This window comes from Hippocampus zosterae, chromosome 4, assembly GCF_025434085.1.
Source record: "Hippocampus zosterae strain Florida chromosome 4, ASM2543408v3, whole genome shotgun sequence".
In the NCBI taxonomy this organism is placed as follows: Eukaryota; Metazoa; Chordata; class Actinopteri; order Syngnathiformes; family Syngnathidae; genus Hippocampus; species Hippocampus zosterae.
The window spans coordinates 18,726,412-18,749,978 of NC_067454.1; the positions used below are offsets into that span (position 1 = coordinate 18,726,412).

Here is a 23,567-nt window from a genome sequence, read left to right on the forward strand (position 1 = left end):
TTTCTGTTTGCAGATACAGTATTGTACAGTATCGCTGTCTGCTAATTAAAACATACATGATCAAGGCCAGCTGGTGAAAGTTCTGTAAATAACAACTGAACACACGTAACATATTGTTTTGTTATAAAGAACTGAACACACATAACATATTTTAATTAATCTGTCCATCTGTGGTGTGATGTGTTGCTGTACGGTGTCTTATATTGTAGTTTTTTGTCTATATTGGTGCAATACTTCGCATGTGTACAGTGGTGCAATGTTCCCTGCATCTTCACAATTCATGACGCATAGTGTGTGTGTGTGTGTGTGTGTGTGTGTGTGTGTGTGTGTGTGTGTGTGTGTGTGTGTGTGTGTGTGTGTGTGTGTGTGTGTGTGTGTGTGTGTGTGTGTGTGTGCGCGTGTGCGTGTGCGTGTGCGTGTGCGTGTGCGTGTGCGTGTGCGTGCGCGTGTGCGTGCGCGTGCGCGTGCGCGTGCGCGAGCGCGAGTGCGTGTGCGAGTGTGCGTGTGCGGATGAATGAACCTATTTTCTCAAAGTTTTGCTTTGGCTCCGTCGTTTGATATCTTGGTGCCAAGGAACTGAGTCGAAGTGAGTTGAGGGGCCTCGTTAGCAGTGCTTTGCCCCCATCTTGTGGCATCTGTTGGCACTGTTTGCCGCAGGGTCCCGTCTTCATCCTTTACACGAGCTTTTCTAATGAGCATTGGTTGTTCATCACTTTTCAAGATACATTTGTGACACGGCGGGAAAAATAGGTAATCTATAGACTACACAGTTAAACAGCACGAAAAAATGGTGAACTCACTACAATATATGAGGCACTACTACAGTCTATCGTGGATATGGGGTGATTACAAACACAACCATAGGGGTTATAAATAAAAGTTGAGGTCCACTGGAGAAGGTTACGTAATGATAAAACCTAATGGCTCTCACTTCCGCCAGCTCACGCTCATGAGGCTGGCGTCACAGGAAGTACGTCATAGCAAGTCGCCGGCAACGTTGTCTGCGATGTCTGCGGCCGTTGTCCAGCATCGTTGCAAACTCTTTTAACTCTAATGCTGGTTCACGTAGTGGTGCTGCATGTCTTCAGGAATGGCCGGGCAAACACCGTAAGTGTCTTTTATCCTTCGTATAGAAGGGAAAGGGTATATGAACCAAGTCAGTCAACCTGCTAATGTATCATGATCATGGTTTAGACCCGCGGCAGTGCTAACGAGTGTTCGTGGCCTGCTAGCATTTGAGGAAATCCCATGCTGCTTGCGTGATACAACCACGATGCCTAAAATATAACCTAACTTAATTGCACGTTCTTAAAACATGACGTATAAAACAGAATACTTTTCCATACAGGTTATAGTACGTTTGGATTTAAGGTGGTGATTTTTTTTACTGTTGTTTGTTTCCGAGACTCATAATAAAGTCCATACGATTACACGCGCTTCCCGGCAAAACAATGAAATGGACATGAATCTGGGTTCCCGTGCGTGCTGGAAAATGATTGACCAATTTTCCAGTCATAGAAAACACTTGGAAAATGAAGGGAAATAAGTCGAATGTCTTGGAAACGCTTGCGTTTTCCTGGAAAGTTATTTTTCTTCCCTCTACTTCTCACTGCCTTGTGGGGTTTAAAAGACGTGTCCTGTTGCGACAATCAAAGGTTTTATGTTACATTTTTTAGCAAAATAAAAGCGAGCTTTCGACAATATTGATAAAGCACCATTGCTATTTTTAGATGTTTTCACAGAAGAGTGGCTTCTGAGGCGCAATTCTCGTGAGGTGCCGTCTCGTCATTCTCGTAAAATCTCATTAAATGTTCTTTAGAGACTCGCGACAGGGCAAAAAACTGTGAAGAGGGAAACGGGCGGGATCACCCTAAATTGTGGCCCCACGTCGACCCGTAAAAGTTTGGTGCGTGGGGAGGCCCGCGGGCTTTATTCTCTGCCGTTCGAGCCCCTGCCCGGACAGTGCGCGCTGGCCTTGCTCTCTTGCGGGGCTTCCCGCCTCTAAAATAATCTGGAATGCAACTAATTTATCATCATTAGGAACTCTAATACCGACATGTCTTCAGAGAGTTTCAGGGCCCTCAGGCGGGTGGGGGTACCATTTTGCACCCCCTACTTCAGGCTACTAGTTGATCATGCGTGCACATGAAGGCTAAGGAGCATCTTACCCAATCAACAGTCATGTTAAATTCACATTTTGAGCCAATAAAAACTTTGATTATCCACCTCCTTCAACTTTGCATATCAGTACTATTTTTAGATATTTTATGACAAAGTAGATTAGCTGTTGTTTTGACTGCCTATGTTTCTGGCAGTAAAAACAGATCCCCATAATTACCATGATCAATTGAAACATTAAAATGGGATATTAAAACCCAATACTACTCCGTTATACTGACATAACAAGGGCCGAACTCTTTCCCAGCTGGTGCACGATGCCATTTTTATGATAAATGACCACTTCCCTGTATTTGACCAAACTCCAGCTAATTGAGTTAAATTCTTTCAGTTACGGCTCAAAGAGGAAAGGGAAGGATAAAATGAGGCAATATTTCAAAGACAAACATCCTGGTTGCTTGACTCTAATTGCCCAGAACTCTGATCTGGAAGTCAGAAGCTGTTATGTCATTACATTGTCTGTCTGGCTATCTGGCATGCCTGACGTTGTCACTGCTTTATTTGGCCTGAAGCTACTTCTGATTGGCCTGTATCCATTTGTTTGTCTGCTGCTCCTCCTTAATCACCTGGCTGAGTTTCATAACTCAGCTGCATGCACCTATGCACCAATCATAGTTGAAATCCCCTTAGTCATGATGAATATTACGATTACTGAGTGTTTCTTTGACAACTTTGTAAACGAAAGCGCAAGAGCATTGCGTGCTGCCGGCACACCCTCACCGCCTCAGCCTGTTTGACGGCAGCTGCCGGAAAAGTCAGTTACGACCGGGAAGTGACATAAATGGTCTCATGAGGTCCTAAATGAATGCTACCATCATGTGATAACAAAAGAGGCCCAATACTTGACCATTATATTGCATGCAAAACAAGATGCAATTAAATACTTGCAAGTCATCATTGTTGTTCTCAATCACTTTCTGCTTGACTGCACGGCAACAGCACATGGGAAATATGTATGAAACTGTGTGACCGATTTCTAACAAAAAATGTTGATGGTGCAAATCCACTTTTTTAACCCCCAGTTTTTTTGGAGTATCACAATTTTTACATTCAAATAAAGCATTTGGTGCCTTTGAGGGGTCAGATATTACTTGTTCTCTGTACTCTGTTTGTCTTTGCTGATTTCTCCAGTCAGCATTACAGGTTGCGGCAGCAGACCAGAGTCTCCTTAAACTTTGCTTTAATTAAATTGATCTGTCTCTCACACATGCATGGATGGATGGATGGATGGATGGGCAGACAAACACTTCCATATTGGATTGATGCGGAGGTCAAACTTGCTGTGGCAATGTCATGGGTTGTAGCATGGGAGTTTGGCCTCTGTCCAACCCATCACCAACTCTTCGTCCATAAGATGTATTCCATCATCTTGATTTACTTAGCGAGTAATTTAGATGTCAACATCCAGGTAGGATGTTCCATTGGTGTTGTGACGTGCACAAACGAGTCATTCTTTTAAACGTCTCTTTAGGAGTGAACAAGGAAAATTGATTCACAGCTCTCAGACAGCCATTTTGGAATGGTATTTCAAAGGGCAGGGCGATATTTCATTAATGTATCAAAATCGAGATTGGAACATTCAAGATTTTAACATCAAAATTGGGGCGACATCAATAACATGACCGTGCCACGCTTGTGTTGCATGCCGGGCTCACTTCAACCAACCACTTTTCTCCTTTCAAGTTTGGTGTTGATTGACAGCTAAAGCCAGCCATTGACAATCCTCTTGCAAAGGGGGCGAGCGTCACACTCACAGCCGCAACTATATAGCACACATGTGAGAAATCGACTTACGGGTCGGCGAGAGTTGCGAGACAGCTGTTTGCATTCATAAAATACAGTATATACTCTGCATACGTATGTGTATTACAACATTACATGACCATGTTTATAATTCCATGTGTACCCTTGGATAATGGACAGCCATTTGATGTTCAAATGTGTGAACAGTGTGCATCGCCAGCCCATTCACTCGAATGGGAGCGATTCTCGCTGTTCAAAACGTTCACACTTTGCTCTTGATTATCGCTCACGTCGTGTTTCTAGAGCAACACGTGTCTTCCTTGACTGCCACTATCTTTCTGTGGATTACAAACGAAAAGGTCCTCATCCAATGCAATATTTATTGTACAGGAGTTCCCTGTTCTAGACTTGATTTTTTTGAACATGCTTGTCACAATCAGACAAATAAAATATGGATTTGTATGGTTCAACAATGGATATGACCCTGGGTGTGTTTTTTTTTCCCTCCTCTTCTTCAGGTGTCTAACCAGCCGATGGGATCAACCAGCCCAATCAAAGCAGAGGGACAGTGGGAATATATCCCATTGTGTTTCAACGGTTGACAGCGCATCCAGTTTAAGCAGTTCACATCCTCTCACAGAACAAAAAGAAAGCATCACGCCTGGTGCGGAAAAGCCAGAGCCTCAGGGAGGGGTTGAAATGGCTGCCGCCATGGCAGCTAAAATAAATGCCATGTTGATGGCAAAAGGAAAACTTTTGACTCCCCCGCCGTTGTTGACAAAGGTTGGTACTTGTTTATCTTAAAAAAATAAAACAAAACAATGCAAGCCATGGTTCCATCCAGTCATTAATGATTTATTTTTAAACCTCTTCTAGACACCCCAAGGTGCACCCGTGCTGCCCCCCACAGAAGAGCTGGTTGTCACTGAGGTTGACATAAATGATGTGCCTCTAAATTGCAGAGACCTTCTCACGAAAGGCAAAACCCAAGAGGAGGTATGTGAACAGAGGTTGTAGAAGTTGTACATTGGAAGCATTGGAACTGAAAATGCTTTAAATAGATTCTAACTTGAGCTAATATATTTCTGGATTCACAATTTCAGATTCGACTGTGTAGTGGGGCGGTTGTATCAACCAGAGGACATTTCATGTCTGATGTTGAAAGGGAAAAATCTGGCGGGTATGTATATAGATGCACAATCTTTGTATTCAAAGCAGAGTTTCCAAAGAATCGTACTTTTGAAAACTGTGATTCACTGGTGACAAAGGCTGCCACAAACTTATTTTGCTTGTCGATCAATCACCAACAGTAGTCACGTTTAGTGGACAAATCAGATCATATGTAAACTGCAGCATATTACACCAGCAAACAGGTGCCTCTATATAATGATCCCCAACTTACAACTTGAACTCCTTAAGGTATCTACAACTTGATAACAAAGACAATTGAGATTATAGGACATTCAGCATTCGTTCAACTTGGCAGCTTGTACCAGCATTCCTTATGTGTTTATCAATGAGGGAGCAACTCCAATTGAAGGCGATGCTGTGACCTAAAAATGTAGCTGTAAATCCGTGGTGTGTTTTAAAATGGAACCTAAAACTAGAAATCCGACAGCAGGGGTGCCCATTAGGTAGATCCTGATCTACCGGTAGATCTAAGACAGGTCCCAAGTAGATCCGAGGAGTGTCGAGGGGAAAAAAAACAAAAACCATTTGTGTGTCTTTGTACATGTTAGTAATATATATTTTTTGTGTTCATGTACGCTGCACCCTAATCATCCTATCAGTCTCATTTTCACACACACAAAAAACAAAATTAAAAAATAAAATAAAGCAGGTAAATTTTACGGTGGCACGTGAGTACGTCACCGGATGTTGTTTGCGCTCAGCAGTCTGCAATTGCAGCTTGTAATCAGAGCTGTTGCGCTCTTTTATCGTCATTATTCTCATTCAGAGTTTGCTTCGTGTACAACTCACCGAGGGCACGGGCAAAGAATACGAATCTCGGAGGGCCCAGGGAAGCACTTTAAAACTGTACGTGTGAGCTACGGTAGATAACAGGCTGCAAAAGTGCATCGCATGCCTCAGTTTCAGGCTGTTTCTTATCATGGCGTTCATGTGTGCGTGTGTGTGCACGTGTGCGCACGTGCCGGTAAGGGTAGATCCCGGGAGGTTAGTTGATCGAAAAGTAGATCTTCGGTCCAAAAAGTTTGGTTACCCCTGCCCTACGGAATTGCAATGCCATCCATCCATACATACTATGAAATTATCTATAAATACAAAAATACCTGAAAATATATTTCACTTTTCTCCACCAGCACTTTTTTTAATGTAAGGCGAGGAAATTTTGAATGTGTTCAAAATTTGATGCTGACAAGAAAAACTGTTTGCTTATGTATTTGCAGCCTATAAAAAACCCTGATGAAAAAACATCCCCTACGTCCATAAACACTCCCAAGCATTTACTGCTCATTGAAATATGGCCTTAATCAGTCATTTTATTAAATGTCAATTAGTTTTTTTTCCATAATCACCCATCCTTACTTTGGGTCGTTAGAATAGAATGGGACAAATACTTTTTCATTGCATTGTATTTGCTTCCTGTAATGCTCTTGCACGTGGGGAATGGAGAGCCACAGCTGCAGATTCACATTGTCAACAGACTTAACAATACGGACAATATTTACTATACATGTTATTGTGATTAGTTTTTTTTGTGTGTTCAAACACTGTGTTTCAAAAGTGTGTTTTCTAAATTCAAACGCACCAACGCATCTGTTTGGTGCGTTTTCAATTATTGTGAGCGGGTCTGGAAAATATCCCCTGGTGATAAACAGGAACCGACCTGTGGTTGTGGCCCACATTTAATAGTAATGATGTCATCACAAGCAGCATGCTAAACCAACATTACTTAGAGGTTACTCTAGGTACGTTGCACAATTTAGTCGGGCCATTGTTTCTCTTTACAATGACTGTTGTTACAACAGCATCTTGCAGGAAGTAGAATTGAGTTGTCCCCACAGAGTGAGCACAACATGCTTATGTGCTGTCATGTAAAATGATCAGAAGTGTACAGAACTTCCCCGTTGTCCATGACCTATCTAATTTGTCTCCTTTTAGACAAAGACCTTTGTATTTGCATGTCCAGGCAAAGACACAGGAGCAGGTCAATAGTAAGTGGCACCGATTCCCCGGACCCTTTCCCCTTTGGTTGTTGGCTTCAAAGAATAAATATCACACACTTTGTTAGCAAGTGACATTTCTACCATCATTTTTCTGCCAACGTAGAAGCTGTCGCTAGAATCAAAGAGATCATCGCTGAGGATATGTTGAGAGCATCTGCAGCTTCGGGAGGTCAACCAATGCCCATTATTCCCCCACTGACATTGTACCCTCAGCCTCCTCGCCCTATCATCCAAACAGCCAATAGCAACTCAACACCGAGTCAAGGGCATCGGCCAGCAGCTCCTCATCCAGGGGTAGGCAGAATTGAGCAAGGCCTTTCTCGCTCCATGTCAAGATCTTTCACAGGGAAGTCAACACAAATTTTCTATACAATGAATATGTTCTATGTGCCTTTGCGAGTCTAAACACGCCGTTCTGGTTAATATTCAGGAAATGACCAATCACGGTTCACCTGTTTTCTGAAGCTGAGCCGTGATTGGTCGTATCTTGAATCCTCAGCAGCTGTGATGTAATTTTCAGTTTTCGCCCCCTGAGGTAGGGGTGGATTTTCCTGATTGACTCATACCCCACAATCGCAATATTAATCGGAAGACTGTTAGGGCAGCACAGAACATATTTTTGGAATAAACAAAGACAAATAGGTTTGACTTCTCCTTTAGGCATGGAGGTAAAGAAAGTGAGGCAAGTGAAGACTATGTTGCCTTCTCTGATACCCACCTCCTAAATTAAATAGCAGAGAGAAGATCCTTGGTCTAAAGAAGAGAGCCATGGGTTACTGCGTCTGCCGACAACATATTTTGTTAAATGTATTCTTGTACCAGGCCAAAATCTGCGTTGACAATGAAAATCTTTCTTCATAGAACTTTGTTCACACAAAGATTTTTGTGGGCCTGGAACAGTCTGTGCCGTCATTCAACGTAAATGAAAAGGTCGAAGGTCCCGGAGGAACATACTTGGGTCACATCCAGACAGAAACAGGAGCTCGAGTCTTCCTCAGAGGCAAAGGTTCCGGCTACATTGAACAAGCATCCAAACGGGAGTCTTTTGAACCGCTTTACGTATACATCAGGTAATATACTTTTTTGCTCTCTATTAGCGATGGGCGAGCACAAACACCAGATATCGGGCCAGCGGCAGGCATATTTTAAGGTATCGAGGTCTCGCGGAGGCTGCCGATAGCAGCCACCGATACCCAGGGCAAAAATGTATGTAAATCTGATATCGAGTAAATCGCCCTTGGCAATAGTTGGCAGATTGGTGAATCATCATCTTCAAGAAGTAAGGTTTTTGCAATTTTTTTGTCATTCTGTTAAATTACATTACTTCAATTATCAAAATTAGTAGAGGTATCTGTACTCAGTATTGGTGATGACTCGGAGTAAATACTGGTACGGGTCGGAAAAAAAGTGGTATTGAAGAGTTAGGGAGATACCTCATAAGAAAACTAATCAAATTTTTATCGATGAAATGTGCATTCAGAGCAGCGCCCAAGCTAATTGGTACAACTGTATGCCATGCAATGTGGTATTTTCAAAATAGACAGAAAATTATATGGAAATGCCGCAAAGAAATCGATGTACCCGTTATTCAAGTTAAAGTATGTGTGCTTAGTGAGGGGCAAGGTAAGATGGCCACTGGTGGCTTCGCTTGTTGTTTAGAATCTGGTATTAATATAAAGAATTATTCAAAAGAAAGCCGATTATGTCACCGTAGCAGGTGATTAAACAGACCGATCTCGAAAGAGAATGCACGCAGCATCTACGCATCGGATGCTGCGTGCGGCATGTGTCACTGACTTGTTGGTGACGTGGTAAAATGCGGCATCTTAGAAATATATCATTTGGATAGCTATTACTTTTGGGGGTGTGAAGTTTGCAAAAACGTATTATCCACCGCATAACAATATAAAACAAGTCGTTTGATACATTGCCCTTTTGGCCTAATGTCGCGCTTTAACAATGATGCCATTTACGTTACAGCCACCCAAACGCAGCTGGACTGGAGGCAGCCAAGCGACTCGCAGAGAGTCTGTTGGAAACTGTAAGTCAACCACTTGCCTGAAGCTGAATGAGAACTGTACGGAGGTTTAAGAAGGTGAAGCTATCAAAGCATATAGTTGTCACTGATACATGCCTCCAAGAGTAACAGTAGTAGTGTGAACCACCTGATCTCCAGAGATAGGTCCTGAGTGCTCTGCACCTACCCACAATACATTTCAACTGCCCATCAACTCTGGTGTTGTGCAGTGTTTGTTCATTTGCTGTTGTTATGACCTCCACCTACAGGTGAGAGCCGAGCACACCCGGTTAAAGTCGTCCTACACAGCCACCGCCTCAACTCAACGTGAGTTTCCTTTCACTGTTTTGACTGAACACTGAGAATGATATCAGACGTTACCGTAGCTGCACTCTTGTCATGACACTTCCCACATCCTGTGTTTTAGTGAGTGGTCCAACATTAGGTTGGTCACAGCCTGTTACTGATGTATGTGACGGATGCCGTTAACACCACATTCTATACTTTCCTTTCAGCATACGCAGCTCATGGATTTCCACCTAATAGCAATTACTCTAGCCAGTCTTCCTGGTATAACTACCCAGCCAATGGGTATGCTGGAGCCTATTCAGCTTACCCAGGAGCCGGTGGTTATTGGAGTAATGCAAATGGTCCCCAGAGTCATTCTAACTTGTCGACAACCCCTCCATCTTCTCAGGCAATGGTTCAGTATCCGGTGTGTCCACGGAAGCCAAATCCATATCTTGCGGAGGTAATCACGACGACTCAAAATGTTGTAGTTGGTTGTTAGCGCTGCTTTTTTGTGCAAACCTTGGATACTTGTTGATGGGTCAATTTTTGAAATACTCCTGTGCATTGTTTACACTTGCCTGTCATCAATCCAATCAACTAACGGTTCATTTAAAGCACTACTGAACTGCAATGGTCGTGCGTAAAACAGGGGTCACTGGCCTTTTTTGAAATCGAGAGAGAACTTCTTTGGTACTGATTGTTTGGAAGGGCTACGGGTTTGACATCCACTTATGAAATAACAAATTTGCTCATGTTACCATTAACTATTTCATTTTGTTATTAATATTTAATAGGGATGTTCGCTATTTTTTTTTCCAGACTGATGCCAGTATGAATACCCAACTCTTGAATACTCTACGATACCAAGTAACCAGTACCACTAGTACTTTTGATGTATATCATTTCCACTAACACCAATAATTTAATTTTAACGAAGGATCTGTATCCATATAGGTAGATTTTTTTCTCTGTTTGCATTGAATTAATGGCAGTTTTATATTCTATTTTGTAAATTTGTTCATAAATACAATACCATGTAAATTGCTACGGATGCTCCAATTGATTGGTGGCCAATAATTATTGGTCAATATAAGTCAAAAGGTGCGCAAAAATTGAATCATGGTGGCTGCTTTTCTTCAGCAGGGACAGGGGAGATTAAAATTAATGGGAGGTTGAACCGAGCCGCACAAGGCCGTTTTGGAAGAAAACCTATTGGAGTCTGTAAAAGATCTGAGACAAAGGTTTACCTTGTAACAAGGCAATGATCCTAACCATAAAGCAAAATGCACAGTCGAATGGTTTAAAAAAAACATACTCAGGTGTTGGAAAAGCCATGTCAAAGTCCAGACCTGAATCCAATCGAGAATCTGCGGAAAGAGCAGAAAACGGCTGTGCACAAACATCGTCAAAGCTTACTGAGCTGGGGCTGTTTTCCAAGGGAGAATGGGCAAACATTTCAGTCTCTAAATGCTCAAAAGTGACATACTCCAAAAAACATCTGTAACCGCAGCAAAAGGTGCTTCAACAAAGTATTAACTCAGGTGGGCCAAAATATTTACGGTCCACTTTTAAGAATGTTTCTTTTTTTCTTTTAAAAAAAAAGTTAAAAATATATTAATTTTGTTCCCCTTCACAACTGTGCCCCCCCTCACACCCACCACCACCACCAAAATTCAATTTTATGTCCTTGCTTGGAGCCTGAAATGTGGCGAAAGGTCACAAAGTTCAAAGGGACTGAATACTTTTACAAACGACTGTATACTTGTACAGCAGCTACCCAAAATGGGTTAAGGCAAGCGTTTTTTAGTACGCCAACGGCCCATGTTAACTATGTCATTAGGTAACATTATTAATAGTCAGGATTTTGAAATGACAAGACCAGCTTTTAAGTGTCTTGGCAAAAGCTTTGAAAGAATTATGTAAATGTAAGCGTTATTATATTGTGTTAAAGGGTATTGGTGGCGGTGATACAGTGGACGTTGTAGGATCTTTACACGCTCAGCCGGACGCAGGAAGTTCAAATCAGCAGCTCCATGAAGGCACAGAGGAAAAACAGGTTAGGTAAAGAGTCATGCCTGCACTTGCTCTGAATGTGGATGATGGATGTTGCAGATACTAGAGCTGGGTGGTTGTGGGGGGGAAAAACAATATGACTTTGTTTGAGATCGAAAAGTACAAAATGACCTTCATGACCATGTGAATTTCAAGCTTCTGCATTTCTATTCCATTACATATACACCAGTGGTTCTTAACCTTGTTAGAGGTACTGAACCCCACCAGTTCATTTGCAGATCCACCGAACCCTTAGTGAAAAATAAAAATATGATTCGAGAAGTATTGTATTTCCCTTGATGTCAGCTCAGTGGTAGAGCTTTCGTTTCCCAGCCCAGAGGTTGTTGGTTGAATCCCAGGCCATTGCAACCATGTCCAAGTGTCCAGCAAGATACCGTATTTTCACGACCATTCGCCGCACCGTACGGTTGGGCGCAGTCTCATTAATGGGTGCTATTTCTGTATTTTACACATAGACAAAACGCACTGTATGATTGGCTTTAAAGTGGTAAAGTTTTAAAGTGGTAAAACATACGCCAGCTTATAAACATACGGCATGCATGCGCGCACGCTAAAAAGACGTTAGCTTGAAGCATGCGGTAGCATGCCAAGACATACAGATACAAGCTAAAAACACGTTTTTAAAAAGGCAACAAAAGCAGAACTGAGTTTGGGTGCATTTTATTTAGCCATCGTACAATGTTCTCACGTTTTTCGATCAATCATCACCCAGAAATCCATCAAAGTCCTCATCCTCTGTATCAGAAGCAGAGGACTGCACATCCCAGTTGTCATTGAACGCATCATGCTAAAGTGTGAGTTGCTACGCATTGCCGAGCGGAAAGAAGGAGCAGCAACAGCAAAGTCAACATTTCTCTCGTGTGAAGCTTTCCCACATTTAAAGTAAAGAACAGAGCGAAACATGGTGGCAGCGCGTGTGTGTGTAGAAAGAATTGAACAATTGTGCAAGTACCGTAATCCATCAAAAACGCTGCGTTCCATCTCGTTGTAAGAGTCGCTCTCACTGCCATGTGGCTCCACAGAAATGATGCCGGCATTGCCAAAAACTCGAACAACAGTGCAAGCAGACACGTTCGTCCAAGCAGCCACAACCAATTTGCAAATTGTGGCGTAACTCGCCCAGCCCTGCCTCTCAATCTTTGTAAAGTTGTGTTTGCCATCGATCATCCATTGTTCCCATGCCGTTCGCAACTTTACTTTGAACGCCCGGTTGATGCCGACGTCCAGCGAGCGGTTGGAGTTCTTTAGTCAAGCCTCCGGGAATAACGGCAAGCTCAGAGTTCATTTGCTTGACTTGGTTTTTCACCGCTGCTCTGAGATGGGCACGCATGCCAAAAGCATAACCGATGGCTTGAAGTTTGAACTGAGCTTCGTAGGCGTGTCTCTTTGTAGAATTTATTTTCGGGGGTTCTTAGACACCAAAACCGAAGTTGTTTTGCAACAATGCACATAGCCACACTCTATACAGGTGTTGGTACCTGCTTGGGGCGTCCCTTTAGCGTCCACTTACACGCCCACCCTTCACCCATTGGCGGACTGCTCCCCAGCATGCCTTTCCTCTCTCACGTCCGCCTTCTCTCTCTCTCTCTCGCTCTCCCTCTCCATATATGTATATATACACGCCCACCCTTCCCCGATTGGCCGACTTCTTTCCCGCATGCCTGTCCACAGTCACTTCGCCTTTTCGCTATATAAACGGCGTGTCGGCTGTCAGATTTTGGAACTCGGCGCATACAAAAGACGCTCCGCATCATAAGGCGTCCTGTCCATTTTGGAGAAAACTTAAGTCTTTTAATGACACCTTATAGTCGTGAAAATACCGTACTCAAATCGCGATTGCTCCTGATGTTGCATCATCAGTAGATGAATGAGGCAACAGACCGTGTGAAGTGCTTTGAGTACCCGAGGTAGAAAAGCGCTGTACAAGTGACAGCCCGTTTACCATATTACCCAAATGCATGGATCAATAAATTGATTTTGTGAAAATGAAAGCCTTAAATGGCATTACAATGCATTGAACACACAAAAAAAAAATGTGAGGAAGCATGACTCTGTCAGATGATTCCAGTGCACAACAGCTGCCTCACAGAAGGCGTAGTAAGCCTGTCTGTGACGCGGGTCACGTTTCATCCTTTTCGTCTAAATGAATGAATAAATATATATGCGACTCTGGATGCCATGTTCACGGCCATCAAACATGCCGGATGGATGCTGCGATGTCTCGCAGCATGTCTCCAGAATGGGGAAATGGGCGACCCCTACTGGCAGTAGACTTTATTTTCTTTTAAGGTTGGGAATACCTTTTCTACTATGGTGTGTATTAAGGTTGCTGTGCGTGAAGAAAAAAAATGACCAAGACAGATTTACTTCCACAGGCAAGCAATGTTTGAAACGGCTACAGGTAGTCCATATTCCACTCGATGGAATCTAAAAGTTGGCCTTCATAAATTTTCTGTTTCATTCATAGATTCTGAATCTAAGGACCTTTTGGGCTCAAATATACAGTATATCCCTGTTGGTCCATTTCTTCTTGATTTTCCTCAGAATGCTCATTTTATCCACGACAATATGACAGCAATGATCTTGGTGTATCATTCATTAGGAACTGGTAGATGCAAGCCTAGTCAATGACGTGATGTCATGTCTAACATGTCGCCATCATAATTAACCAGGGGGGTTGTGGATATGCTGTTCTGGAAAATGCAAGACGACACACAAAGATGGGAACGCTGGACATTCGTCAAACTTCACAATATTGCTTCATTTCTTCAATCAATAAATCGAAATGGGCCATTCTAGGTACACTTGAAATAAGGAGGAGGACACACCATTCCTCACCGTAGTTTAGGGTTAAGTAAACTTTAGCTCTAGGGAGTTTCATTCGATTTTTTGGGGGTTTGGGGGGTAATTTTTTTTTAAGTGTGCTTCTATGGACAAAATAGACCTTGATAAAGATGTTGGGCTTTTGTTCAGCCTGCCAGCCACTCTCAAGAGGCTCCTGCTCTTCGACAGCCCACATTTCCTTCCCCCGTCATCCAAGACAAAGCAGTAGAGAGGTTTGTCCTTTTTAAGTTCTCCACGTAGTTCCTCTTTAACAACCTCTGGTTGTAACACATTTTTTATCCGACTCTTTAGGATCCTCATGCCTCCACCACCGCCTCCCTTTGCTGCTCTCACCTCTGGCCCGCTGAAGCGAACGAGTGACACGCCAACCGAAGATCCAGGCAGTCCGCCCAACAGTGACGCATCTTCGGGTACGCGCCGGTTTCTTTGCTCCAATTCTGCGAGATGAAGCGTACCTCTTTATGGACCTTTTTACATTGAAGCTGCACGTACGTCTGGTGGTAAAAGCCTTCGCTTTTCTCCAGTGGCATTCCTAGTATACTCTTGAATGTCAAGGTGGCCCAATTGAGAAAATGGGCTAGCTGTCACCTCTACCATTGAATTTTGAATGTTTGAAAAGTCAGTCAAAAAGATGCGTGAGGTAAATCCCTTGAAAGGGAGATGGTCGTCATTTTTTTTTATTTCAACAAGTTTGTTTCAAAATAAGCATGATTTTAATTTAAACATGGTAAACATCATCGATGAGGGCCTGAATTGGTCTTTCTGTTGCTTGGATTAACGGCACGGCCGTGTATGGTTACACATGAGTAATATAACTGCTGAGAAGAAGAATGCTTTATTTTTGTTTCAGCAAGTTCATGCTAACACTTAAGTTTAAATGTTTGCGCCTCACTTAGAAACGTTTAGGTCACAATAAATAGTCTGATCGTTTTTCAAATTCAAATCATGTTCATTTTCTGTGATAATTTCTTTACGGAATTATTAAAATTGCAATAGTATTGATTTCACAATATCCTTATGTATTTTTTTAATATTCTTATTCATAGTAGTAGTATGAAAGCCTAATGTGGTAAAGGAAGGAAAAACGAGGGTTGATTTGGAATCGGCACAAAAACATTTTTTAGAAAGTCAACTTTTTTGTTGAAATTTGTTGACCAGTGTAATCATTCGATTTCCGCTGTTTACTCAATTTGGCAAAATGACATGCAGCGTTTGTTTAAGAGTGCTTTTACCGCCCAGAAGAATGTGCGGCGTCTTGATGAATTGGTCTGTTGAGAGATTATCTGTTCAATGAAATGGCATCTCCACACCCCTGTGGAGGAATGGAGGAGGAGTGAAGACCTGTGAGATATTTCTCGGTTGCTTGGAAGCCACTAACATTGTCTTCTTCTATATGTCTTTTTGTCTTTCCCTTGTTTTCTCTCTCTTCACATGTCCACGGACCTGCTTGGCATGAATGTCCTGACCTGGCTGAATGGGGATCAAACTGACTGTAAACCACCGCTAACATGGGGCTCTTCAATGGGTTTCCTTTGGTCATCTTCTCCCCCCACCCCCTTCCTTCTGTTTTGCCTCTTATGCTGTGCCCCAACAGGTCTTGTTGGAGATATGTGCGGGAAGAAGCCCAAAGTGGTGATGGATGCATCAGGGCTGGTCCCCTACGGCGGAGACTCTTCTGACGAGGAAGAGGACAGGATGCGTAGCAGTAAGAACAGTAACTCATGACCCCTTCGGAGATGCACTTGAATCTCCCCCAAAAGAAAAATCCACTTTCACACTCTGACACACTGCTTTGAGACAATGTGTTTCTTCAGATTCCATTTGAATGGAAGACGCATATTTTCAGTCCTGATATAGGCAGGTCATGTAAAGTAAAGAAATTGACAGTTTTATCCCCCATAGCAAGTTTCGCTACTTCCGAATTCACCTCTTTGCAGAGTTTTGTGGAATCTATTCTCTGCAATTTGCTGAGCGCGCACATATTCACCGTTTTTGTGCTCGGGCCAAAGCCGCCATCATGTGGCATCCATTGGCAATTAAAACATCTGTTTTTGGAGGGAACTGTCAATTACTCATGAATTTTCAAATAGCAGAGAAATGTGGAAGATCTCTGCCGACTACTTCATAAACGCAATGCAGTGCATTTTATTCAATATGAAATTAGTCATTTGATGAAGCAAAGGTCAGAGAAATTCAATACAAAAAACCCCCCATAAGTACCAGGAAAGGAAATTGCATCCCCCGGCTACCAACTTTTAACGGTTAACTTTTGGTGGATTTTCCTTTTTTTTTTTTTTTTTTTTAATATGTGTGCATACAAGTGTTAAAATGAACAGAAATTTGATTCGGCATGGCATTTTTATTTTTGTTGACCACAAATCAGCCAGCTTTATTTGTTCTGAATTGAATATGGATAACTTAGAGATGGACGTTAGAGTTTTTTCTTCTCTCGGAAAAATGACGGATGTCTGTTCCCATGGAATACTATAAATAATAATAAAAACGCCTACAAAGGACTTCTATTTAACCTGGCTCATTTTTTTGAATGGGATTAAGGATGCTCTACGAATGCATATTTTGGAGCCTCTATGCCATTGTGTATGGTCAGAGCTCCTGGGCTGTCCAGGCCAAAGCACGGCTGGACATAGCCCTGAAATTGACACTGGAAGGTATGCAGGTGTTGTTCCAGATCCAGATTAAAGAAGGACAGAGTGCCCCAGTCATAGTCTAAAGCCAACCCTATTCGGACTGGGTTCACTGTGATCCTCAGGTCAGGGCTCTGACCATTGTGTAAAAACTCATACTTGTGCCTGGAATAAATAGAGAAGATGGTTGATTTATTTACAGCCTGTAACATCACTTAGATATTTAATATGCTTGGTACCTAGAAGTAGTGAGGATGTGTCTCATACACCAGGAGGTGTTGTTGCCTCCCAGGTAGGAATTTCTCTCTGTGTCCTCGTATGCTACGCCAATCCTGAACTCTGTCCTGTCATCCACCTCCACTTCCCAGTAATGCCGAGCTTGCACTGGAATCAGATCCCCAAGGACTGCTACACACCTGATACACACGTTAAGAATGATCACTGAAAAGGGAGGTCTAAAAAAAATCAGATGGTTCTGCTGAAGAGCATTCACATGTTCTGCTCCCAAATTTGTATCGATTTTTCAAACATTTCCACCATTATTAGCATTTCTCCACTAATTCAAACAATTTCAAACTGTTGAGCTAATTGAGGACATCTTGGGAACATTACACATTCTGCAAATTAATGCATCTTTAATTTTTCCACATTTTAATGACAGACGCAAATCAATGGAGATGTGAATTCATCTCGCCCTTCCACATTTCCCGATGGATCCAATTTGAGGTCTGCCCATCTATATTTCAACAATTCAATTAATTTGGCATTATTTCAATTCAGTTTCAGTTCCTGTCATTCTTTGACAGGAATTGCATTCTCTGGTTTACCTGGTGAAGTTGTCATCATCTAAGGCCATAGCGCTGATTGGCAGCTCTTCATCCCCATAGAAAATAGTGAAACCATCCTCAGATATTGACAGGCACGGATGGGCAGTCTCCTCGAGAAGATAGAAAAATGTCCCTGCCAACAGATGAACAAAACATTTGCAGATAGTCTTGGGCTGTAGCCTGAACAGTGAACCAATTAGGAAGAGATTGCTCTGTGTTGCCTCTTACCAGAGGTGGAAATGCGTATTTCCTTACTCCTGTCGCTGAGCCCACCGATATTGACCGCTCTCACTGAGATGAGGTAACAGTGACCTGCTTGAAGCTGAATCAAACACTGGCATGTGGGTACTGCTACTACAGACCTGATTAGGACAATGGGATAGATCAGACATTTTCATCAAATATCCACCTCACAGTTCGAAAACATTTCTTGGCTTTCGACTTTTCACTCCAGAAAATTCTGGACTCATTGAAAGATACCAGTCAAATATGCAGCAATTTCTCTGGAGTCGCCAGACAAACAAAGGAGAATGTTGAGGATAAGAGCTGAGGCTAAGAATAGATTTTTTTCTGGGACAGAGTGCATCTTGATTCAGCAACCCAACAACCACGGGACTTCTGGTGTCCTGTGCAAGCACTAACATTGCCGTGTTTATGAAAGCATTGAAGAAGAAGAAGAAAAAAGCCCAAAGTAGAAATTTAACAGCGGGCGCATACTGCTAATTTCTGTATTCAGGGGAACTGTTCTTCAAGAACTGTACCCTAGGGCAGGGGTCGGCAACCCAAAATGTTGAAAGAGACATGTAGGACAAAAAAAACTAACATGTCTGGAGCCGCAAAAAAATAAAAGCCTTCTATAAAACTTACAATGACGGAAACATGCTGTATGTATGTAGGAGAGTGGACTGTCTCAGAATTGTTATTCATTCCTTTGTTGTGTGTTCACAAACGCCCCCATAGAATTTATTTTGTAATTTCCTCGCCTGATTTCTTTGTTTTGGTGCATTATTTTTCCATTTCTTAGTGTCAGTGAAGTGATCATAAAAAATTCCCTTTTCGGAGGCTGTCTTTGAACGCCTCTCGAGTCGAACGAGAAGAGAAGGCACGGAGTCAGACTCCGACGTGTCTGTCAAGACTGTTAAAAGCATAAATAAGGTGTACGTTTTAAAAAATTAACACCACAGCTCTCCTTTTTCAAAGCTGCAACATGTATCTTTATCTATTTGAGCTATTTTAGCCTACTATCAAAATCTTTTTCCATTTTCAAACATTTTTATAAAGCTCCAGGGAGCCATTAGATGTCGCTAAAGAGCCGCATGCGGCTCTGGAGCCGCATGTTGCCGACCCCCGCCCTAGGGAGTCAGGGAGGATCGGCGAGGTCTGACTGGACATTTTTCAGGTCCCACTTCATGTGTACTGGGTGTACTGTAAGAACACGGGTCACACGGGAGTTAATATGCAATGTAATGCATGTTAAGAAAAATATTGCCTAATGGTAGTGTGTTCATCGATAATTCATGGCTGACTTTAAGTGTGTTACTTTTGTGAGGTGTTACTCCCAATAATAAACTACAACAATTTTATCTTGACATACTGTAGTTGTCTAGGCTTTAAAAAAAAACAATCCCAGTTGAAGATAAAGATGGGAGATAAGAACTCCCAACTGGGAAGCTCTGTTGTAAATCTTGTAGCGTGTTATTTTGTATGCAGCAATGGCTGTTTGAAAGTGCTCTGTAAATACTGTTGACTTGACTTGATGAGGTGCGCTTACTCAGTGATCCCTTTCTCATTGCAATCTGACCCTTTCAGTTCGGTCAGCTCCACAGTATAGGAGTCAACAGGGTCATGGTTTCCCGACTCCCAGCGTATGAGAGCAGCCTCAGGGCTGCTGCAACACTGTCTCTGCTTGATAACTGGAGGAGATGGAACTGTGGAGAAATGAGAGATTTAGCTTTGATTCACCTGACCGTATCAATCATGGAAGGCTGATGACAAACAAAAAGTCTATTTTCAGGAGATAATCTGATTTTAAATGTCGGGAATGATGGTAAAATGTAAGAAAAATTAATTCAGAACTCATCAAGTACAGATACCATAAAAATCTACTTAACAATAATATAGTAATCGTGCTTCATGACTTCAGAACCAGACTTCTCGTTAATTACCTGTCATGTATAAGGCCTTCTCACTGGCTGGGCTGATGCCTGTTGTGTTGGTGGCTGTCACCCAGAGCTCATATTGAGCACCGGGCAGAAGCTCTTTCACAGTGCAGTGGGTCTCTTTCACTTTTGCCTTCCTTACTAGACGCGAAAGCAATGGGTACAACTGGTTTGAAAAATAAAAACGGCATCAAATGCAGATGGTGTTGTGATACAGACGCAGATGTACCTTGTGGGGCAGTAGTGCTGTCCAGAGGCGCATTCTGCAGCACCAGTCTGTAGTACAGCTCGTAGAACTCCACTGTGTCGTCGGAGAACAGACTCCAGCATACACGCAGGGATGTCTGGGTGGCCGAGTTCGCCATTTGGGGGTTGATGACCGGGGCGGATGGAGCTGTGGACATCCCATGGTCTTTACTTGGCATGGCAGCCAGTGTTTCATAGTTCTAAACAATATCTCACACGAGTCCCACTCACAAGTTTGTCAAAATATCTTGTCATTAGACAATGCTGAAGAAATGACACTGTGACAATGTAAAGTAAGTGTACCTGTAGTTAGTTTTCAGATGCCACAAGACTGTACATTTTCTATACACTCAAAACAACACGCAACAAAAGTGAGTCCACCCATTGGTGGAAGTTTCACATCTGAGACCTTGTAATACTAATGAGTCACGTGACATGCACATTGCATTTATTATTCCACCCTCTCAGTATTATTGATATATTAGACTGATGTTTATTTCTTCATTTTACCTATAACTTGGATTAACAGTACCGGTATATATCCGCTTTGGGCTACAGTGTTTAGTATTAATTGTGCTTTATGAGCAAAGATTAGATTGAAGTTTGTTTAGTGTTGTGGCTGAATGTAGAGACATAGAAGTGTGGTGCATTTCCTGAACTATATTTATCCCTCTCATGCAAGTAAATATGACCACCAAAATATAAAGCGCAGGTCTCAATGGGATTTGGTGCATTTTCATACCATTGAAAACATCTATCACAAGAATAAACTGAAATTGGCAATCAAAACGGGTACAGCTAAATGGTTGCATTGTTTTTCCAAGTATGACACAGAGGCACGTTGATTGATCGGCCACCAATCGCGATGGGCCAATTTCCATGGGAAAGTACTTGAACGGCCAACAATATGTCAGTCATTGCTGATCCACAAAAAAACAACCCTCTGCAGTTTGTACTTTGGAGCCTGCAGCCAGAGACCACCAGCCTGTGTCCAGTTTAGCGTCCCCTCCCCTGCTCTGGATTTGAACCCAAGAACTCTGCACCGTGAGGCGGAAATGTTAACCAATCACCGTGCCGCCCACATTCCTAACAGTTATTACATTGCAAAACCAAAATTTAAATCAAACCTGGGACGATGTTGATGGAGTCCATCATGCTTTTGACATCTGACAGATCAGCGAGCGGCGTTTCAAAATCAAGATTTGTTGCCAGTGTGAGGTCCATCTCTTCTTTGGCAAACTCCTCAATTCTGATGAAGTCCAAAAAAAAAAACCTAATGTTGAATTCTGCCATTTATCCCGCCCGATTAATAAATGCAAATCAGACTACTTCAGATAATGAATTTGCACTGGGCGGTGTCTTGCTTACCGTTTAAGGGTTGGAACAACTGTCTGTCATAAAACGAAGATGGCGATGAGTTAATACATGAAGATGGATAGATAACAAGATTAGTGGCGCAAACTAGATGGATTTAAATACGGATGATTCATACCTTGAGAAAAACCCTTTTGTCCTGGCTCCGATAAACCTCCTTAGCCTCCTCTATGAGCTCTTTGGAGGCATCCAACGCGTGCCCACAGGCCAGCAGCTGAGCGTAAAAGGCCTCCAGCTTCCTCTTCTTTTCATCTTCCAATCTAGCTGCTCGCTCGTCATTACGCTGCGATATTGTCTGAAGAACATCTGTGTAGTGATGCTCCAAGTGTTGCTCACGTCTGCCAAAATTCTCCTGCGTGGTGTTTCATTTGCAGAACTTTTAACACTCAACAAGACCTTTTCACCATGATGTCACACATGCTTCCGGGGTGGCAAAAGACACAGCTTTGTCTGATGAAGCAGTCTGGCTATCTTTTATCTAAAAAAAAAAAAAAGAAACCTTTTGGGGTTTACATCAGGCAGCGCAACCCAAATTCTGACTACTGTTGATCAATTTCCTTCCACCTCAAAGTACTTTGGCACCTATTGTTTACAGATATAATGAAATCATATATTTTATTATTTTATTGGTGGCACAGTGGGCAACTGGTTAGCACATCGGCCTCACCGGTTCAGGGTGTACCCTGCCTACTGCCCAAAGACAGCTGGGATTGGCTGCAGCACGCCCACGTCCCTCATGAGAATAAAGAGATTTGAAAATGGATGGATGGATGATTTTCTTGCTCTTTGGAAAACATTTTACCTCGACAGTGAGAAAGATTTCTTCCAGGTGTCCTGCAAAGTTCTCCATCTCAGCCACCTTCTCTTGCAACTGATTCCTGGTGCTGTTGATGTCACTCTACAAACAAACTTAAAATGACTCCTTCATTCAAGGAAATTAGTTCAAAATACATGGCCATTTAAAGGTGTTGCTGTTTGTGACTGGCAGCACCTGTCAACAGTGCTACAAAGTGACTGACAGACTTAATATTAGAAGCAGTGTTTTCAATTTGTGATATTGATGTAGTCGGGTGTGGAATGCCATTTATTTGATATCCAGCATTTTCATGGAGCTACTAGTACACTCTGTGCCTGATAGTAAGACAGTTTGGCGCACTACAATGCCTATACTGTATCTGACTGGGAACATTTTCCTGCCTCATTAAACTGAAGAGTTAGAAGATGAGTTCAGCTTCCTACCTCAATACGACCATTGTCAAACACATCATCATGTCTATCCTTCACTCCAGGGGACTTCTTCAGAGGGCTGGTCATGTCTCTATTCAAGTCCTGGTATTCAGCTTCTTCTGCAATGACATCCAATCTACTTCCCCTGATCTCATACAGATCCATGACGAATGACTGGGAGGACATTATAATACGGAGTGAGACGCAATAAATGCAGAATAAGACTTTGAACAAAAGTACTGTAGTAAGATAATCCATGCGGAGTGAATGAAAAAATTGAGGTATATTCACCGCTAGGAATCAGGTTTTACGCCACCATTGCAGGCCAACGTGCACAAACAAACTGAGCAGAGCAGCAACACACGCAGAAGCTGTGACGGAAATAGATGAGGCAGGCACACACTGATCAAATGTCAAAAATATCTCAAACATCCTGAGAATAGAAGCCAACACCGTCTATGTTGTTTATTGAATATTGTATACATTTACAACAACAAAATTAGGATAAAGGTTTTAAAATTCGGTTTCATTTTGACATCACAAGGTGGAAATCCCCAGACGTGTGACTGAAAATTGAACGCGAATACTGGAAGGGTATGGTGCCTTCAGTGACTCTCGTAATTTGTATTATATCACATTGGCTCATTTTTATCTATTGATATCACATTTTATTCCTTTTGTGCTTTTTCAACAACTGTTAAAAGATACGGAAACTTAACAACGTATCCTTAGCGCCTATGTTGCTTGAACATGCA

The 23,567-nt window shown here is 42.3% G+C and overlaps 2 protein-coding genes across 4 annotated transcripts; one reads left to right on the forward strand and one right to left on the reverse strand.

The window, feature by feature from the left end:
• The first annotated feature begins 957 nt into the window (after positions 1 to 957).
• On the forward strand, positions 958 to 16,861 carry LOC127599946 (KH homology domain-containing protein 4-like). Of its 3 annotated transcripts, none has more exons than XR_007962218.1 (15): positions 958 to 1,107; positions 4,440 to 4,704; positions 4,798 to 4,917; positions 5,025 to 5,101; positions 7,045 to 7,097; positions 7,213 to 7,403; positions 7,971 to 8,179; positions 9,090 to 9,150; positions 9,396 to 9,453; positions 9,642 to 9,877; positions 10,237 to 10,284; positions 11,369 to 11,473; positions 14,464 to 14,546; positions 14,626 to 15,826; positions 15,929 to 16,861. XR_007962218.1 is itself a non-coding variant. In XM_052064202.1 (15 exons), the coding sequence occupies exons 1-15, from the start codon at positions 1,079 to 1,081 to the stop codon at positions 16,057 to 16,059; spliced, it is 1,785 nt and encodes a 594-aa protein (XP_051920162.1). In that variant the 5' UTR covers positions 958 to 1,078; the 3' UTR covers positions 16,060 to 16,861. The 3 variants fall into 3 exon arrangements, 2 of the variants coding, with proteins under 2 accessions (XP_051920162.1, XP_051920163.1); XM_052064202.1 differs by having other exon boundaries at positions 14,626 to 14,744; XM_052064203.1 differs by lacking the exon at positions 10,237 to 10,284 and having other exon boundaries at positions 14,626 to 14,744.
• Positions 16,612 to 23,386, reverse strand: LOC127599945 (fibronectin type III and SPRY domain-containing protein 2). Its single transcript, XM_052064201.1, has 13 exons — positions 23,104 to 23,386; positions 22,825 to 22,986; positions 22,388 to 22,483; positions 21,704 to 21,937; positions 21,580 to 21,602; positions 21,339 to 21,460; positions 20,195 to 20,359; positions 19,972 to 20,106; positions 19,578 to 19,734; positions 18,035 to 18,168; positions 17,807 to 17,939; positions 17,219 to 17,395; positions 16,612 to 17,144 (listed from the first exon to the last, which is right to left on the reverse strand). The coding sequence occupies exons 2-13, from the start codon at positions 22,975 to 22,977 to the stop codon at positions 16,886 to 16,888; spliced, it is 1,788 nt and encodes a 595-aa protein (XP_051920161.1). The 5' UTR covers positions 22,978 to 22,986; positions 23,104 to 23,386; the 3' UTR covers positions 16,612 to 16,885.
• Positions 23,387 to 23,567: the final 181 nt, after the last annotated feature.

Bases quoted from the DNA above. Each gene is read 5' to 3' on its own strand.
- LOC127599945 (XM_052064201.1), bottom strand. From the start codon at position 22,977: ATGGATCTGTATGAGATCAGGGGAAGTAGATTGGATGTCATTGCAGAA. The intron at 21,603-21,703 runs GTATGAATCATC...GTTTTATGACAG, and splicing joins ACAAAAGGGTTTTTCTCAAG to ACAGTTGTTCCAACCCTTAA. The intron at 20,360-21,338 runs GTTTGATTTAAA...GGATGTCCACAG, and splicing joins CTCCATCAACATCGTCCCAG to CTCCATCCGCCCCGGTCATC.
- LOC127599946 (XM_052064202.1), top strand. From the start codon at position 1,079: ATGTCTTCAGGAATGGCCGGGCAAACACC. The intron at 1,108-4,439 runs GTAAGTGTCTTT...CCTCTTCTTCAG, and splicing joins GGAATGGCCGGGCAAACACC to GTGTCTAACCAGCCGATGGG. The intron at 14,745-15,928 runs GTACGCGCCGGT...GTGCCCCAACAG, and splicing joins CAACAGTGACGCATCTTCGG to GTCTTGTTGGAGATATGTGC.